Genomic DNA, 15,544 nt, shown 5'->3' with positions numbered 1-15,544 from the left:
ATGCTTAGACAGAAAAAAGTCTTACAGCTCCTAGCATTCCCCAGCCAGCATGGAGAATGGCTGGCTGGGGAATGCTGGGAGTTGTAGGACTTTTTCTGTCTAAACATGCATAAGATTGTGCCCTTAAATGCTTAAAAATACAAAACAACAACAACACTAAAATGTATTTTAAAACCTGGGCTTCATGATGAAAACAGAGAGTGGCACTAACTAACAGAAGCTTGGTGGAACAACATCACCTTTAGATGTTATACGGTCTGTAAAATGCATACCAGATACGCGTCTCGCTGATGTCTGCGGACACTCATCAAGGGCAGCTCCATGTAGAGTGCATTACAGCAAACTAAGAATGTAAGAACCCAAGAAGAGCCCTGCTGGAACAGACCAGGGGTCCGTCTAGTCAAGCACTCTGTTCACACAGTGGCCAACCAGCTGTTGACCAGGAACCCACAAGCAGGACATGAGTGCAAGAGCACCCTCTAAATGTGATATTATTAAGGCATGGACCACTGTGGCCAGATCCACCTTATCCAGGGCTCAGGCACACCAACCGAAGCTGGGCAAAGGCATCCCTAGCCACCAGCACTGCCTGACCATCCAAGAGCACCCCTTAACTCCATGCATGACCTTTTAAAAGAAGTGCTACCCCATCCTGAACAGGCTGGACTCCCAGTCCCAGCCTGGCCTGTCTATTGACCAACAGGCTCTCCATTTTGTCTAGACTGAGCCTCAGTTTGTTCACCCATATCCAGTCCTTCACACTGCCACCAGAAACCAGACGCCTTGGCAATCTTTGGAAGGTGATATAGAGCTAGGTACTGTCAGCAGAGAGATAGCACTGGGTGACCTCTCCCGAGTATATGTGAAACAGCATGGGGGAAAGAACAGAGCCTTGAGGAACCCCATAGGCCAAGGGGACAAGCGGTAGTTCAGCTGAACATATGTACGTATGGACAGTATGCAGTGAGTCATTACGCTGGGCCCATGACAAACTTCTAACATGGGCCTCTAACCCTGCTCCACTTCCTGAAAAACTGGAGGATTGATTGGTGTTCTTCGGCTTCTTTCCATTCCGTTGCCTAAGTTCTGACACTTCGGGCTGCCTGATTTGTATTAATGGCTAGACACGGCACTATGGCAAGATGTATATAAATGATAAGCAAGTGACAAATGCTATTCATATGCTGTTTCCTCTCCTTCAGATCTAGCCTTGTTCATCTATGCACTCTGGAGACCAACAAACACCCATGTTCTGGGGCAGGAATCCCCAATAGGCTAGTGAGGCTAGAAAGGCAGAGAAAGAAGACAGCCCAAACATTTTCCAAGGGTTTTCTGAAAACAATTTTTTTGAAGGAGGCAGGGAGGGGACAACTTCAAGGGCACCATTGGAGGTCTTTGCTGGTGCTATGGCACATGCGTTGTGGACCCCTGATCTGCACACTACTTAAAATGCATTATCGATTGATATAAAAATGTGCAGCCCACCCTTCTGGTGCTTCCGTACCACTCAGGGTAGCTATCAACAATTACAGCCAGTAACAAAATACAGTAAAATCCCCACCCCACACCCAACAGTATACTAATACTAATAATACAGCAGTTAAAAACAAAGACATTGGATCAAATATACCCATCTGATAGAACAAATGCCTGCCAGAGCAAGAAGGTCTTTATCGTGTGGTGAAACAATGCTAAAGAGGGTGCAAATTGAGCCTCTCTGGGCAGAGAATTCCACAATTTTTGGTGTGGCCGCAGAGAAGGCCCTTTGTGTACGTATCATATTTGCTCAGGCACTGCAGAAGATCCAAGGGCACCCTGGGATCTTTGCAGCACCTAGGCCAACATTCTGCAAAACAGCAAGCTTATTTTTAAGGCCCAGCTGGCAAAACTCTTCATAATACTGCCAACTTCGAGCCACCAGAACATCTGGCTCTTGAATTGCCAGCAAACCCACAGGCAATGTAACATGACATTATTCTCCCATTTGGTCTTCCAAAATGCTGACAATCCTTCCCATCTGAGAAGTCATCGGTGGGCTTTGTCAGCATTCTATCTACCTCAAACTCAAATATGCAACAAAGGAAGGGAGGACGGAGAGGAACCTGGGCCATGTGGATTATTATAAACATCCTGGAAGCCCTATAAAAAATTCACAAAGGCACATTGGGACAAATTGCCTTAGAATGGTTGCTTTTCAATATGGAAGGAAGGGCATTAAAAATTAACAAGAACATGGTTATTAGAATAGTAAGTACACTGGATCCTGACTGCTTCTCAATGTGAGATGGCCAGCTGTTGAAGAGTATTCCAGAGCAGGACGTTAGAACATTTCATACCGATTCTGATCAGCGTTGCGTATTAAGTGCCCAAGATGACAAGATGAAGACTGACACAAAGAAAAATAATGAACACTAGAAGTGGCATCAACCTAAAGTTGATTTTATCCCCATGTAGTGGAGATATGATCACATCTTGATAGAGAGAGATAGAGAGAGATGATAGCGATGGAGTTAGAGATGGAGATGGAGGTAGAGATAGAGATAGAGGGTGTGTGTGTGTGAGTGTTTTACCAATGATTATATATATTGGTAATTTATCAATGATTTACCAAGGCTTTATCTTGCCTAGAATGCAGCCCCTGACAGCTTCTCCAAAATGGATTCAGCCCTTGGGCTGAAAGACATCCAACACCCCTGCACTAAAGTGACTGAATGTGCCTGGCTATGTAATGGCATTATTGAACAGTGAGACTTTTCCAAAGAATTGGACTTCTTTTATCACTTCCAGGAGCAATGATGTGGATATTAATTAAAATGGAAATTAATTCAAATAAACACTCTTTCACCATTATAATATTTTGTGATGGGGAAAAATAGGAAAAAGGTGTCAGGATTAGAGGAACGAGAACAGAAAGATACCTTAGGTCGCAATCCTACAGGATACCACCCAAATGACACAAGCCTCCAAGAATCCAGCACCCAGCTGGGCTGTTGCCGGTGGGATGGCACTTTTTTTGCTAGATGGGTCACCGGGGCTGTTCACACAACCCACTAACCCACACTCAGTAGTTCAGTGTGGGTTGTTGTTAAACTGTGGGTTGTTGTTAAACCGTGGGTTAGTGGGTTGTCTGCACCTAAGACATTATCCACAGGGTGGCTTCTTAACCATGCAGTGTGGCTTGTTAACCACCCTGAACAACCCAACAACAAACCATGGGTTTTCAAGGTGGTGTGTTGGAAAAAAATAAGCCACACTGCATGGTTAACAAGCCACGCTGGGGAAAATGTCCTGGGTTCAGATTACATGCTAATCCACAGCTCAACAAACCCAGGGTTCAACAACAACCCACACTCAACCACTAAGTGTGGGTTAGCGTGTTGTGTGAACCAAGTCATTGAATAAATAAAAACTGGGGGACAAACCAGGAGGGCGTTCCTGTATATCCTTTGGCCCTGATGCCTGGTTCCCTGACCCAGTCTTCTGCCCTGACTACTGGCTTCTCCTATGGATCTTGGCTCCCAGCTTCTGACTTACACTGTTGCCCTCGATCCAGCTCCAACATGGTGCCAATTCATTTTACCTCCTTTGCCATTCATTGAAATAATGTTATTTTTTACAAGTAACCCCCATCCCATTTCCCCACATGGAAATTTATGAAGTGTTCAGAAATCAGATGCTATCTTGGACAGTGATCTGGAATGCTGAGAGTGTGTGAGGGGGAAAATTGCTCCCCCAAAATGAAAATCATGGTTACTCATCTTTGCTCATCACCACTAAGAGCTGTTCAGGAGAGACTCCGATATCAGAGCAGACATTGCCAGGTTAAATGAGCAAATAGTCTGACCTGGTATAAATCAGCTAGCTTTTGTAGTTGCCTTTTATTGTGAAGTGACTCATTTATAATGGGCTTCAAAATGTAAGTTTTTAAAAATAAAGCATTATATTATTAGACAGCATTTGAAAAGCAGCCTTTAAAAAAGAGATCACTGTTCTGTACATGTTCTCGTTGCAGCCAAAATATGCGCTACAGAAGTGTGTAAGCAACTAGTTGCTCCAAATATGCCTGCATTGTTCAAAACCACAACAGCACCGGGACTGGATCAGAATGGAGAAGCTGACAAGCTTTCTTAAATTAAGACAGAAGCGGGACCAGACTCAGGGGTCAGCAGTATCGGGAACCCACTCAAGTCCACACGCCAGCAGGGGACCCACTGCCAACCCCACGGCCCCCTCCACTTTGCTGTTGCTGCCTGTTCACCTGCCCTCCTTCAAGCATGCGAGTGGGGACAAAAGCAAGGAGAAGGAGGAACAGCCTCTATTTGCCCTTCCTTGCCTTTCTAGGTTGTGGTGCAGACTGGGGGGAGGAGGACAATTGAATGGGAAGCAGTGACAATGGTGAGGAGGACGTGAACCCATACTGGGAGGGCACCTCTCAAAGCCATCTGGCCCACAAACCCTCCAAAATTTTGAACCAGCGCTGAAAAGAGGCATGGTTCTTTTGACAAATTTGTAACTCTATGGCAGCCTTTTCTAGGGATGTGCAAACACACCCCAGCTCAGGTTCTCTGGCCACCTGCTGACGTGCCACCCCCGTTCACCCCCCCTGGACCCGCGCTCGAGACCCCACAAGCTTGGCAAGTCACCCACACTCACCGCGACCCCATCCGGCAAGCACCTGCATTTCGACACCTTTTTTCTGTGTAAAAAAGGTGGCGAAATGGCGGGACCTCACTGGACAGGGTCATGGTGAGTCCGGGAGGGCACAAGTGGGCGTGAGCAAGGACAACGGCTCGGCGGGCGCAGTCCGGGGGTTGCAGGTGGAGAGAGGTGACGGGCTCCCAGACCTGGTCGGGCACCCGCAACATCCCTAACCTTTTCTTATTTTTCCTGAAAATCCATCCACAAGGTATATGGCTAACAAAGGCTGATACAGATATAAGAAGAACGTTTGGGCTTCACTGATGTCCATATGTGCCAAACTTTGCAACCTTGACCTTGGAAAGCTTCTGATCTGTAGTGGTTCCAGGTTTGGGAGGCCCCTTGAGCAAGACACCCTCCTCCATCCGTGAGTCTCACCTCCACTGTCACCAGCCACTATTGCTCCTCATCCTCTTTCTCATCATTGCCACCACTTGCTTGCTCGACAGGCAGAGAGCAAGGAGCATCTCCAAGGAGCATCTCCTGCTCCTCTTTCACACTACCGCCATGTCTAGGCCAGAGTAAGAGGCAGGTGAAGAAGCAGGTTGCAATGGTGAACAGGAGGAGCAATTCCAGGGAGCTTGTGCCAGTGGGTCCCTGCTGGGGTGTGGGCCCTTCACTGATGTCCATATGTGCCAAACTTTGCAACCTTGACCTTGGAAAGCTTCTGATCTGTAGTGGTTCCAGGTTTGGGAGGCCCCTTGAGCAAGACACCCTCCTCCATCCGTGAGTCAACCGTCTCACCTCCACTGTCACCAGCCACTATTGCTCCTCATCCTCTTTCTCATCATTGCCACCACTTGCTTGCTCGACAGGCAGAGAGCAAGGAGCATCTCCAAGGAGCATCTCCTGCTCCTCTTTCACACTACCGCCATGTCTAGGCCAGAGTAAGAGGCAGGTGAAGAAGCAGGTTGCAATGGTGAACAGGAGGAGCAATTCCAGGGAGCTTGTGCCAGTGGGTCCCTGCTGGGGTGTGGGCCCTTTGCAGGTGCCCAACCATGCCTACCCTTGACGCTGCAATCCTGTGCATAATTATATTGGATTACATTCTACGGTAATCAATGGGATGTACTTCCAAACAGGTATGTGCAGAATCAGGCTGCATGTTTGCTAATGAGTTTCTATTTATAGTGCAAAAGTTGAGAAATCATTCATTCAAAACAACCAGTATTCACAGATATTAACCCATTCGTCTTTGGGTAATATTCCCCCACCCATGGTTCTGACTTGAACGCAATATAGACAGACAGCTTTACTTCCTAGGACAGAAAGCTTATATAGGCATGAACAACCAATTCCCTTTCACTGGGAGAATAACACAAGTGTCATAGAAGGGGCTGTCAGGCAGCGCCTGGTACCATCCGCCAAAGAGCCTTCTTTTGCCAAGAAAGGACACAAAGGCACAGTGTCAGAGCTACTCCAGTCTCTGCTTACAAAAATGGCACACTCTGCTTGAACAGCCCCCCATGCTAGGTAGAAAGTCACTGAGGTCCCCCACACATCAGGTCTGTAAGCCACACTCCTTCTCTACATGTACACAATACATCGGGCAATGACTGGAGCATCTTAAGGACATCAGATGAGCCTTGAAACTGGATCACAGCAAAGGGCCATCTAGTCCAGCAGCATCCTGGTTCCACAGTGGCCAACCAGATGGTACTGGGGAGTTCACAAGTGGGACATGGCCACAGCCTCTCCCATACATGCTCCCCAGCAACTGTTGATCAGTGGCACCAAACCTCTAAAGCTAAAGGTTCCATGTAGCCATGGCTACTAGCCACTGATTGTCCTGTTCTCCTCCGTGAATTGGTGTAATCCCATAGGAACATAAGAACATAAGAAGAGCCCTGCTGGACCAGACCAAGGGTCCATCTAGTCCACCATCTAGTCCTTATCCATCTAGTCCAGCATTCTGTTAAGAACATAAGGAGAGCCCTGCTGGATCAGACCAAGGGTCCATCTAGTCCAGCATTCTGTTCACACAGCGGCCAACCAGCTGTTGACCGGGAACCCACAAGCAGGACACAAGTGCAACAGCACCCTCCTGCCCATGTTCTCCAGCAACTGCTGTATAGGCTCACTGCCTCTAGTACTGGAGGTAGCACATAGACATCAGGACTAGTAGCCACTGATAGCCTTTTCCGCCAGGAATTTGTCCAACCCCCTTTTAAAGCCATGCAAATTGGTGGCCATCACCACATCCTGTGGTAGCAAATTCCATAGTTTAACTATGCTCTGTGTGAAGAAAGACTTCCTTTTATCTGTCCCCTCTGAAATCCCCTTTGAAAGCCATCTATTTCAAATCAGCCAGAGATCTGCCAAAACTGACAAAGGCACCGTTGACATCTTAAAAAGACCAACAAATTTATCTACAGGTAGGTCCAAATCTATTGTCTGTCTGCCAGCCAGCCCTATCATATTTATGTATTTACACTACAGACTGGGAGGTGTGGGTCAGGTCAGTTCGTATTCCAATTTACAAAGATCGAATTGCTCAAGCATCTAGCACCTATGTGTTTGTCACACATTGCCTGTATCAGTTGGTGATGATAGCACGTATAAATAAGCCATGGCAGATTAAATGACCACCTTGAAATTGCCCAGCACCACATCAAATGCAGTGCTTGTTGGCAGAGCCTGTTCATTCATTCAGCTGTGACATGTTCAGGTTGATTGGCCAAATGATGATTCTGCATGTGTGAAGAGCTCTGAGTCTTGCTCCAGAGTTGTGCACCTTTCCTGGAAGGGGCAAAGGCTCAGTGGCAGATGTTGGCACTGTTTAGATGGTGATGGAGATTCGACCATATGTGGTGGATCTATAAACAGGCTTAAGAACATAAAAACATAAGAAGAGCAATGCTGGATCAGACCAAGGGACCATCTAGTCCAGCATCTAGTCCCTATCCATCTAGTCCAGCGTTCTGTTAAGAACGTAAGAAGAGCCATGCTGGATCAGACCAAGGGACCATCTAGTCCAGCATTGTGATCACACAGTGGTCAACCAGCTGCCCATGGGAAACCCACAAGCAGGACAAGAGAGCAACAGCACCCTCCCACCCCTGTTCCCCAGCAACTGGTGCACATAGACATATTGCCTCTGATATTGGAGACAGCACAGAGCCATCACGACTAGGAGCCATCAGTAGCCTTCTCCTCCAGGAATTTGTCTAACCCCCTTTTAAAGCCATCCAAATTGGTGGCCATCACTACATCTTGTGGTAGTGAATTCCATAGTTTAACAATGTGCTGTGTGAAGAAGCCCTTCCTTTTAGCTGTCCTGAATCTCCCACCGATCAGCTTCATGGGAGGACCCCATTGGGTTCTAATATTATGAGAGAGGGAGAAGAATGTCTCCCTATCCACACTCTCCACACCATGTTTCTGTTTTGGGTAAATGTTATTAAGGAGATATAGGAAATACAGTTAGTGCTGGAACTCACAATGCATCTCCTCAATTATGTTAAACAGGACAGCTTATCAGGACAGTCCAGCAAAGATATAACAATGCTTTCTGTATATTTTAACTGCAAAGAGACAGATATTTTCAAAAATCTGGAAGGCAACACCTTAAAAAAAAAAAAAAAAGCTTGATTGCATAAATACGAAAATTTAGAAAGTGGGCTTCACTTTCTAAATGTAGAAATTATATCGTAGGCTTCACAATATAAGGGAAAGCAACATCTAAATGAAAGAAGAATGAGTCAGAAAAGTTTGGAAACTCTGTAATTTAGTTAAAACAACAACATATGAGGACAGGAACATATACCAAGTCGGAACATCAATCCATGTATTTATCTGAAGCATTTTGACTCCACCTTTTAGCCAAAAAGCCTCCCCAAGTGGCTTATGAAGATGAGTAGTAAGACAAGCCCTGCCCTCAAACTTACTGTCTAAAAGACATGGCACACAAGAAAAAAAGGACAGGAAGGGAGGAGGAAAAACAGCTCAGACACCAGTTCTTAAAGTCACAGGCCTTATCATGCCCAGCTGGGATGGAAACAGCTCAGGCAGCCTGATGGAATAGCTGCTAGCCAGGTGACAGCTGGGGAGAGCCAGAGGCAGTTGGTCACTCGGCAGAGGGGATGGAAAAGACCAAATTCACAGTGTCTTTTTCTATATTCAAAAACACAAATACTCTGGTTCCTCTTCAGATCATATAAGTCTTTCGCCTTTTTCTATATTCAAAAACATACACCACTGGGAATGTTGTAAAAGAAGCCCTCAGAGTGTCTTATGATAATAGTGTAGAACAAGGTCATAAAGATATCTATTTTTAATGCAAAATGCAAAGACCAGCATTCACTAATCTCCTGTTAAAACAGAACCAGCCCTCATTCTTAGAAAGTCTGGTTGGAATAAATACATCTTCAAAGGTCTTCAAAAGATCCCAGCAGTTGGCTTTTTTCAGTACCACTACTGGGAGAAAAAAGCTCTATTTCTGGTAGAGGGTAATCTTACTATTTAAGCAGTAAAATTAGAATAATGTCAAATCTTTTTTAAAAAATGCAGGGAATAGAATTTTGCTTGACTATTATCTCCCTCACCAGTTCGAACTTCTTTCTAGCTTGACCAACAGCATCTCTGTGTGAAAAGTGCACCTATCTCTCTCAATTGGTTTCCAACACACATCATATTTCCTAAGGTTAACTCCGGGTGCTGACCTTTAAAGCTCTAAATGGTTTGGTACCAAGTTACTCCCTTTATACCCACATCAACCTGCCTGTGCCTTCAGATCAGCAACAGACACCCTGCTCATATGCCTGCCAATAAGAGTAGTTATGATTGTGAGAATGAGAGACGGAGCTTTCTCTGTGGTGGCTCCATACCTCTGGAACTCCCTCCCACAAGCGGTATGACTAGCTCCCATCTTATTTTCTTTTAGGTAAGCCCTAAAAGACTTTTTACCATTTCAAAATATTCTTACACAGATTTCAAAATGTTCTTACACAGTTCTCGGGTTAAAAAAAAAAAAAGTATCAAAATATTTTTAGAAATGAGTACTGTGAGGGGGAAAAGGCTTAAAAATACAGATTTAAATACATATTTGACTGCAAATTTTCATGCAGATTTTCTTCTTCAAAACACACACACACACAAACAGATTAATTCAGAAATGGGATGGCATGGGCTAACAGGCCATGACTTTTGAAAGTGACGCAGATAGGAAATAGACCGTTTTGTCCATCCTAATTACATATGGATTCACATTCTAATGAAAATTCTGCAGGGCATTTTAGCTTGCTCTGAAACTCAACCATTTAACGATAACTTGCATCAGAGGTGTGGTTAATACTCCGCAACATGAGGCTGGGAAAAGAGTGTTTGTACACACATGTACGTGCGCACACTTCACTGACCAAGTGGACAAACTGTTACAAGAACAGTGTCAATGGACAGATGCATCAACCACTCTAAACAAGTTACAGCTACATTTTTGGTCAAATGTCACGAATCCCAAAGTTCTGGAAACATCCTCTCAAATAACCAATAAATCAACCAAAGAACAGAAATGCTACAGGCTGAGGATTATTTGAGAATGCACGGCACTTTGAACAACTCCTCCACAACTATGAATAGTCAAAGCTGTCATTAAATACCACTTAAACCCCAAAGCCTTTAAGACATTACCGTCTTGAATGAAAGAGGGACTTGGGCAACCTCCCTCATCTTACCTATCTGGCCCATTTTCCATTTGGGAGTGGCAACGATGCTCCCACCAATCCAGAAAAACCCCTCTGCCAGGTGAGCAACCGAAAACTTATTTTGGAGCAAAGGCGATCTGGAGAGATCCATGCTGGAAAACAAGGCCGCTTCTGTGTTCGATGCAAGATTTTCACCTTACCTCCAAGAGGCTGAGGTCAGGCGGTTACAAGTTTCCAGTAGAAGAGCATATCCCCCCCCACAAAAAAAGGGTAACAAAAAACCCTGTCCATGAATTAAAACATCTATTTGTGATTTTAAAAACACACACACAAAAAACATTAATGTATTTGTGAATTAAAAGTCAGATGTTGTTCCAGGCTATTTTGATTCACAGCCAATTTCTCAGTCTGGATTCCTTCCGTCCTTCCACAAGGCTGGAAGACAAACCTTGAGATTGTTTTCTTACTAATCCAAGTCATTAGCGCTTGGATTGAGGCGCTTTTAAAAATAAAACAAATTCTCACTTAAGACGTTGTGGGGGGAAATAATGAGGCATTATTAGTCCACAGTGAGGCAAGGTGGCAATTCGAAGGGTGTAAAGGCAGGCCTTGGATTCATGCTGTTCTATTTCCTTCCCTCGTCACCGATGCTACACAGCCCCGGGTGCCGTTACTCAAAGCCCCTGCCATCTCTTCCTTGCGCTGCTTACCCTTTTGACCGCAAAGAGTTGATCCCCTCGCACATATTGGATTGGGAAAGCACTTGAAACCCTGATGAACGTCCAATGCCAGTTCACATACTTTTGATGAGAAACACACAAAAAGGGTTGCTTCTGCTCTGCGTGGCCAGTCGGTGACCGCAATTAAATATACTGAGCTTCTACTGTGTGCGGTGGCTACAGAGGGCTGGGAACGCCTCTTCAAATCCATCTAGACACCTAGACATCTCATCCTTTGTCAAGATCTGTATGTTGTCATCTGTTCTTTCCTTTTTCAAAAGCTCAATTCACGTGCACTCTATCAAAAAAGGCATCTTTTAACTCCTTCTTGCCTTCTTGCTTGAACTCCAAAGGACCTCTTAATCAGCATCTTTAGAGGAAGGAAGGATGTTTTCAGTCCGGCAAGAGGAGGAAGAAAAAACCTATCCTCAATCCAGTTCCAGCAACACATGTTTGCCTGAAACCCTAAATCCAGTGTATACGCTAATCCCAAAGCCGTGGTTTCTGCCCTATCCAGTCGAGGGATTTAAAGAGGGGTGTGGGTGCGTGCGCTGCAGCCACAGGAGAATGAGACCATAAAGAAGAAAAGCAGCTCTGATTTTGCTTTCTTTGCCTGAATGAGCAGTCTCTCTGTGATGGCACATGCCAAACTGAACTGAATGGGTACCCCTGTCCTATGAAGAGGAAAGTGGCTTCTACAGTTGCCTGGCATTTCACCAAAAGTGAAATTTAGAGGCAAATTTGAATGCTCTGGCTTGAGCAAAACAGCTGGGAAATTTCTAGGGACACAGAAAGGGTTTTCCCAGGGGTTTCTGCAAGCCCCGAGTGGTCCTGCCCACAGGAATATTTGTAGAACAGGAGAGGGCAACCTGGTGCCTGTTTTTGCAGTCCTGGTGATGGATGTTGTAGTCCAAAATATCTGAAGGGCACTTGGTTGTCTACTCATGTTGTAGAGCACGGTGCAAGAAAACAAGGTGCTCGCCCCTACGGTGGGTCAAAGAATTCCGCGACGGATCTCGGTGAGGCCGAATGCCAGTGCATTCGGCCCCCCGAAATCTGTCACGGAACGAAGCCCCTGCCCCCCAACCCACAAAAGGCAAGCGGGACGAAGCCCCCGCCGCCCCCAACCCACAAAAGGCGTGCGAAACGGAGCACTTACCTGCTCCCGTCCGCGCTGCTTTGCGAATGGCAGCCATCCTGCAGACGCCATTTGCTTCGTCTTCATAGCCATGATAGGCTACGTAAATACTTACGTAGCCTATCACGGCTAACGCAGAGACGTCATTTGCATCCCTGCGGAGGCCGTGATAGGCTACCGCCATTTGCGTACGCTGGTTTTTTTCCCCCTGCCGTGATAGGCTACGTAAATATTTACGTAGCCTATCACGGCTCAATACAGGGACACAAATGGCGGCAGCTATGACAGCCGCTATTTACGTCCCTGCAGGGCTGCCCAGCGGCCGGATGTCCGGCTGCGGGCGGCCGGAGCTGGCCGGCGGCTCCACAGCTTGGCCGTGGAGCGGAGCCGGCCGGGCAGGATTCCGGGGGGGGGAGGACCGGATCGCCTCCCCCCCCATCAAGGATTCCGGGGGGAGGGACGGAGCACCTCCCCCCCACCACGGATTGCCCGGCGCGGAGCCAGGTAGGTGTTTCGTACAACCCTAGTGGTGGGCTTCCAGAATTTAGAGGTGCCGAGATAATGATAAGCCAGATCCAGGTTTGCTTACAAAGAGACTTTATTGAGTACTTACAGCACACAGGCGTACCCCATGGTTGGATCAGACAGCTTCTCTGAACCCAGAGTCATGGGGTAAAATGGGTTTTATACCATACATGTTAGCAGTGAGGCAGCATGACAGCAGCAAGCATTAATTAGCGTTCGTCTGCAACTTTCCCAGCATAGACTAACTGCCCCAAGTCAGAGCGGAGACAATCAGAACTACCCCAGCACAGATACCTGTAAACAGAGCCTCACTTCTCAGGCGCTTCCCAGGCCCTGATAAGATTCAGAGCTCCTTAGCATGGAATGTGCTGAGGCTGCGCTATCGACCTTTGACTCATCTTATCAGCCAAGAGGCCCACTAGCAAGAGAATTGCACTTACAATGAACCTAAAAGAGTACTATGGATCTCTAGGCCCCTCTAAAACTACAGGTGACTTGGTTACACTCCCAGAGCCATTACATGTCTGTATTTTTATTATACTGTATTTGGAGGTTATTTTATTCCTGGTTTTCATTGCTGTTATCCATCCCTGCATTGTGTATAAGCAGTAGAAGTATGGGATATAAAACAAGATCCAAGGCAACAAAAATGGAGTGAGCTTTAGTAAGTGCAACTTGTAAAACACTTTGCTCAAGATTCTTTCCACATGTGAGCAGGAGTAGAAAACTAGAGCTCAGTCCTAACTGCTTAACAATGTGTGTGTGTGTGTGTGTGTGTGTGTGTGAGAGAGAGAGAGAGAGAGAGAGAGAGAGAGAGAATGAGCCCATTTTCAATTATGCTAAGAACATTTCCCATTTTTGGCACTCCTTGTGAAAGTATTTGCTCATTCGTTTTCAGTTGCCTTCAGTGACATCATCACCATGTAGCCAAACCTGACTGGTTGTGAACCAATGACATCATCATGCCTGACCTAGCACTTTGTGAGGGCTGGATTCTGCTATGTGACAAATTCAGAATGGAGGGGGGGAAGCAGCAGCTGGGAGTGTGTCCATGTGTGCATGGCACCAAAGAAACAGAAGCCAGGCAGAAGAGTTTTGTTGAATAAGATTTTTTTTTTAAAGAGATGAATATTTGCATAATCAAAAATAGGTGGGAGGAGGAATTCTACCCTGCCCAAACTATTAGCTTATACCTGAAAATCAAAGCTAGTTTATATTCAGCAAGCCCTAGCCAAAACAGCATTGCATCAGACATGTTTTTCCAGAGATGCCCTTTAAGAACATAAGAAGAGACACACCGGATCCAACCAAAGGACATAATACTATAAGGAGCGTTCTGTTCCCACGGTGACCGACCAGATGTCTACGGGAAGCTCACAAGGAGGGACTGAAGTGCAATAGCACCCTCCCATATGCATGGTGGAGAATGCGATGCCAAGGGATGTCGGAGAAATCTGCAACGGATTCAAATGACTTCAGATTTCTATGAATCTGATCCATGGATTCCACAACGGACCAGGTTTTCCAGAGTTGCACAGATTCCCCAGACTTGCAGACCATTTCTTCACTTTCTGGAATTTTGTGCAAATTTAGTTGTAGAAAAATAAGAAAAAACACTGACTGAAAATGTGCATTTCCCCCAAGTGTGGAAATGCACATTGTGGGAGGATTTGCACATTTGCACAAATGCACACAAACGCAAGTTTGGGAACTTGAGGAAAATCCAATTCCGCCAATGAGTGGATGATGAAACAAAGGAGTCCACACAACGCAGACAGAACGGATTGAACAAAATCTGTACATCCCTAGCAATGCCCAAGACAAGATAAGAAAAGATACAGACTTCGGCACTATACCAGAATGTGCAAATACTAGGGATGTACGAATCCCTTACCTTGCCTTCTGCTGGGGGTTCACTGGGGGGGGGAGGCAATCCATTCCTCCCCCCCCAGAATCCTTGCTGGCCGGCTCTGCTCTGTGGCAATTCTATGGAGCCGCTGGCCGGCCGGCTCCGAAGTGCCAGCAATACGGCCACCATGCTGTATCGCTGGCTGAAAGGGACGTGACATACTGCAGCCACAAATGGCATCCGGGACGCCATTTGTGGCCATAAAGGCCTTAGTTTAAGGTAAATGCAGCTGTAAATTGCTGCATTTACCTTAAACTAAGGCCTTTACAGCCGCAAATGGCATCCTGGACGCCATTTGCGGCCACAGTACGTCACCTTCAGCCAGTGATACAGCATGGCAGCCATATTGCTGGCAATCCAAACCGGACGATCCTCCTGAAGAGGATTCCGTGCGGAGGCGGGGGTAAGTCTTCCATTCCGCCATGGACTCCGTGGGGCCGGATTCTAAAGAATCCGGCCGCACCGGAGTCCTTGGCGGAATTCTCCGCCATCCCTAGCAAATACAGCCTAACTTTCAGGACATCCAAAGGGGGCTGGAGGCCAGGCAGTAGGCTACTGTGTCAGGAAGAAATATGGAGTGGGGAGAGCAATGCTGAAACTTGGCATAATTCTTCTGCAATCCCTGGAGAAGGACTGAAGTATTTAGAGGGCTGCAAGCTTAGAAGAAGTGACTATTCTTGCCTCCCTTGACATCCTCAGGCAGATCTTGAGAGCACAATAGCTGCACCCGTAGACTCCAGATGCATTTTTAGGGCTGTTAAGAGGGCAGGCGTTCAAGCAGGACCTCCTGCTTTGAGAGCCAGTGGTCTGCAGTGGGAATGCTTGAAGAAGGAGGGCGCTTCAGTGACTGGACAGCACAGCAGTGTAACCAACAAACAAATAAAAGCTGATGTCTGCAAATCCCTGGATGAAT

The 15,544-nt window shown here is 46.3% G+C and overlaps 1 protein-coding gene across 1 annotated transcript in view; it reads right to left on the bottom strand.

Annotated features, from left to right (window-relative positions):
- The window catches only part of PLCH2 (phospholipase C eta 2), a 144,058-nt gene extending 133,567 nt beyond the window's left edge, over positions 1-10,491 (bottom strand). Inside the window, exon 1 of the mRNA XM_084822068.1 lies at positions 10,371-10,491. Within this exon, the coding sequence (XP_084678194.1) occupies positions 10,371-10,491 (121 nt within the window). The remainder of the gene's footprint in view (positions 1-10,370) is intronic.
- Positions 10,492-15,544: the final 5,053 nt, after the last annotated feature.

Source organism: Heloderma suspectum, chromosome 15 (assembly GCF_057233095.1).
Source record: "Heloderma suspectum isolate Gila_16-S chromosome 15, 16-S_ref, whole genome shotgun sequence".
In the NCBI taxonomy this organism is placed as follows: Eukaryota; Metazoa; Chordata; class Lepidosauria; order Squamata; family Helodermatidae; genus Heloderma; species Heloderma suspectum.
This window is presented reverse-complemented; position numbering and strand designations above follow the sequence as displayed.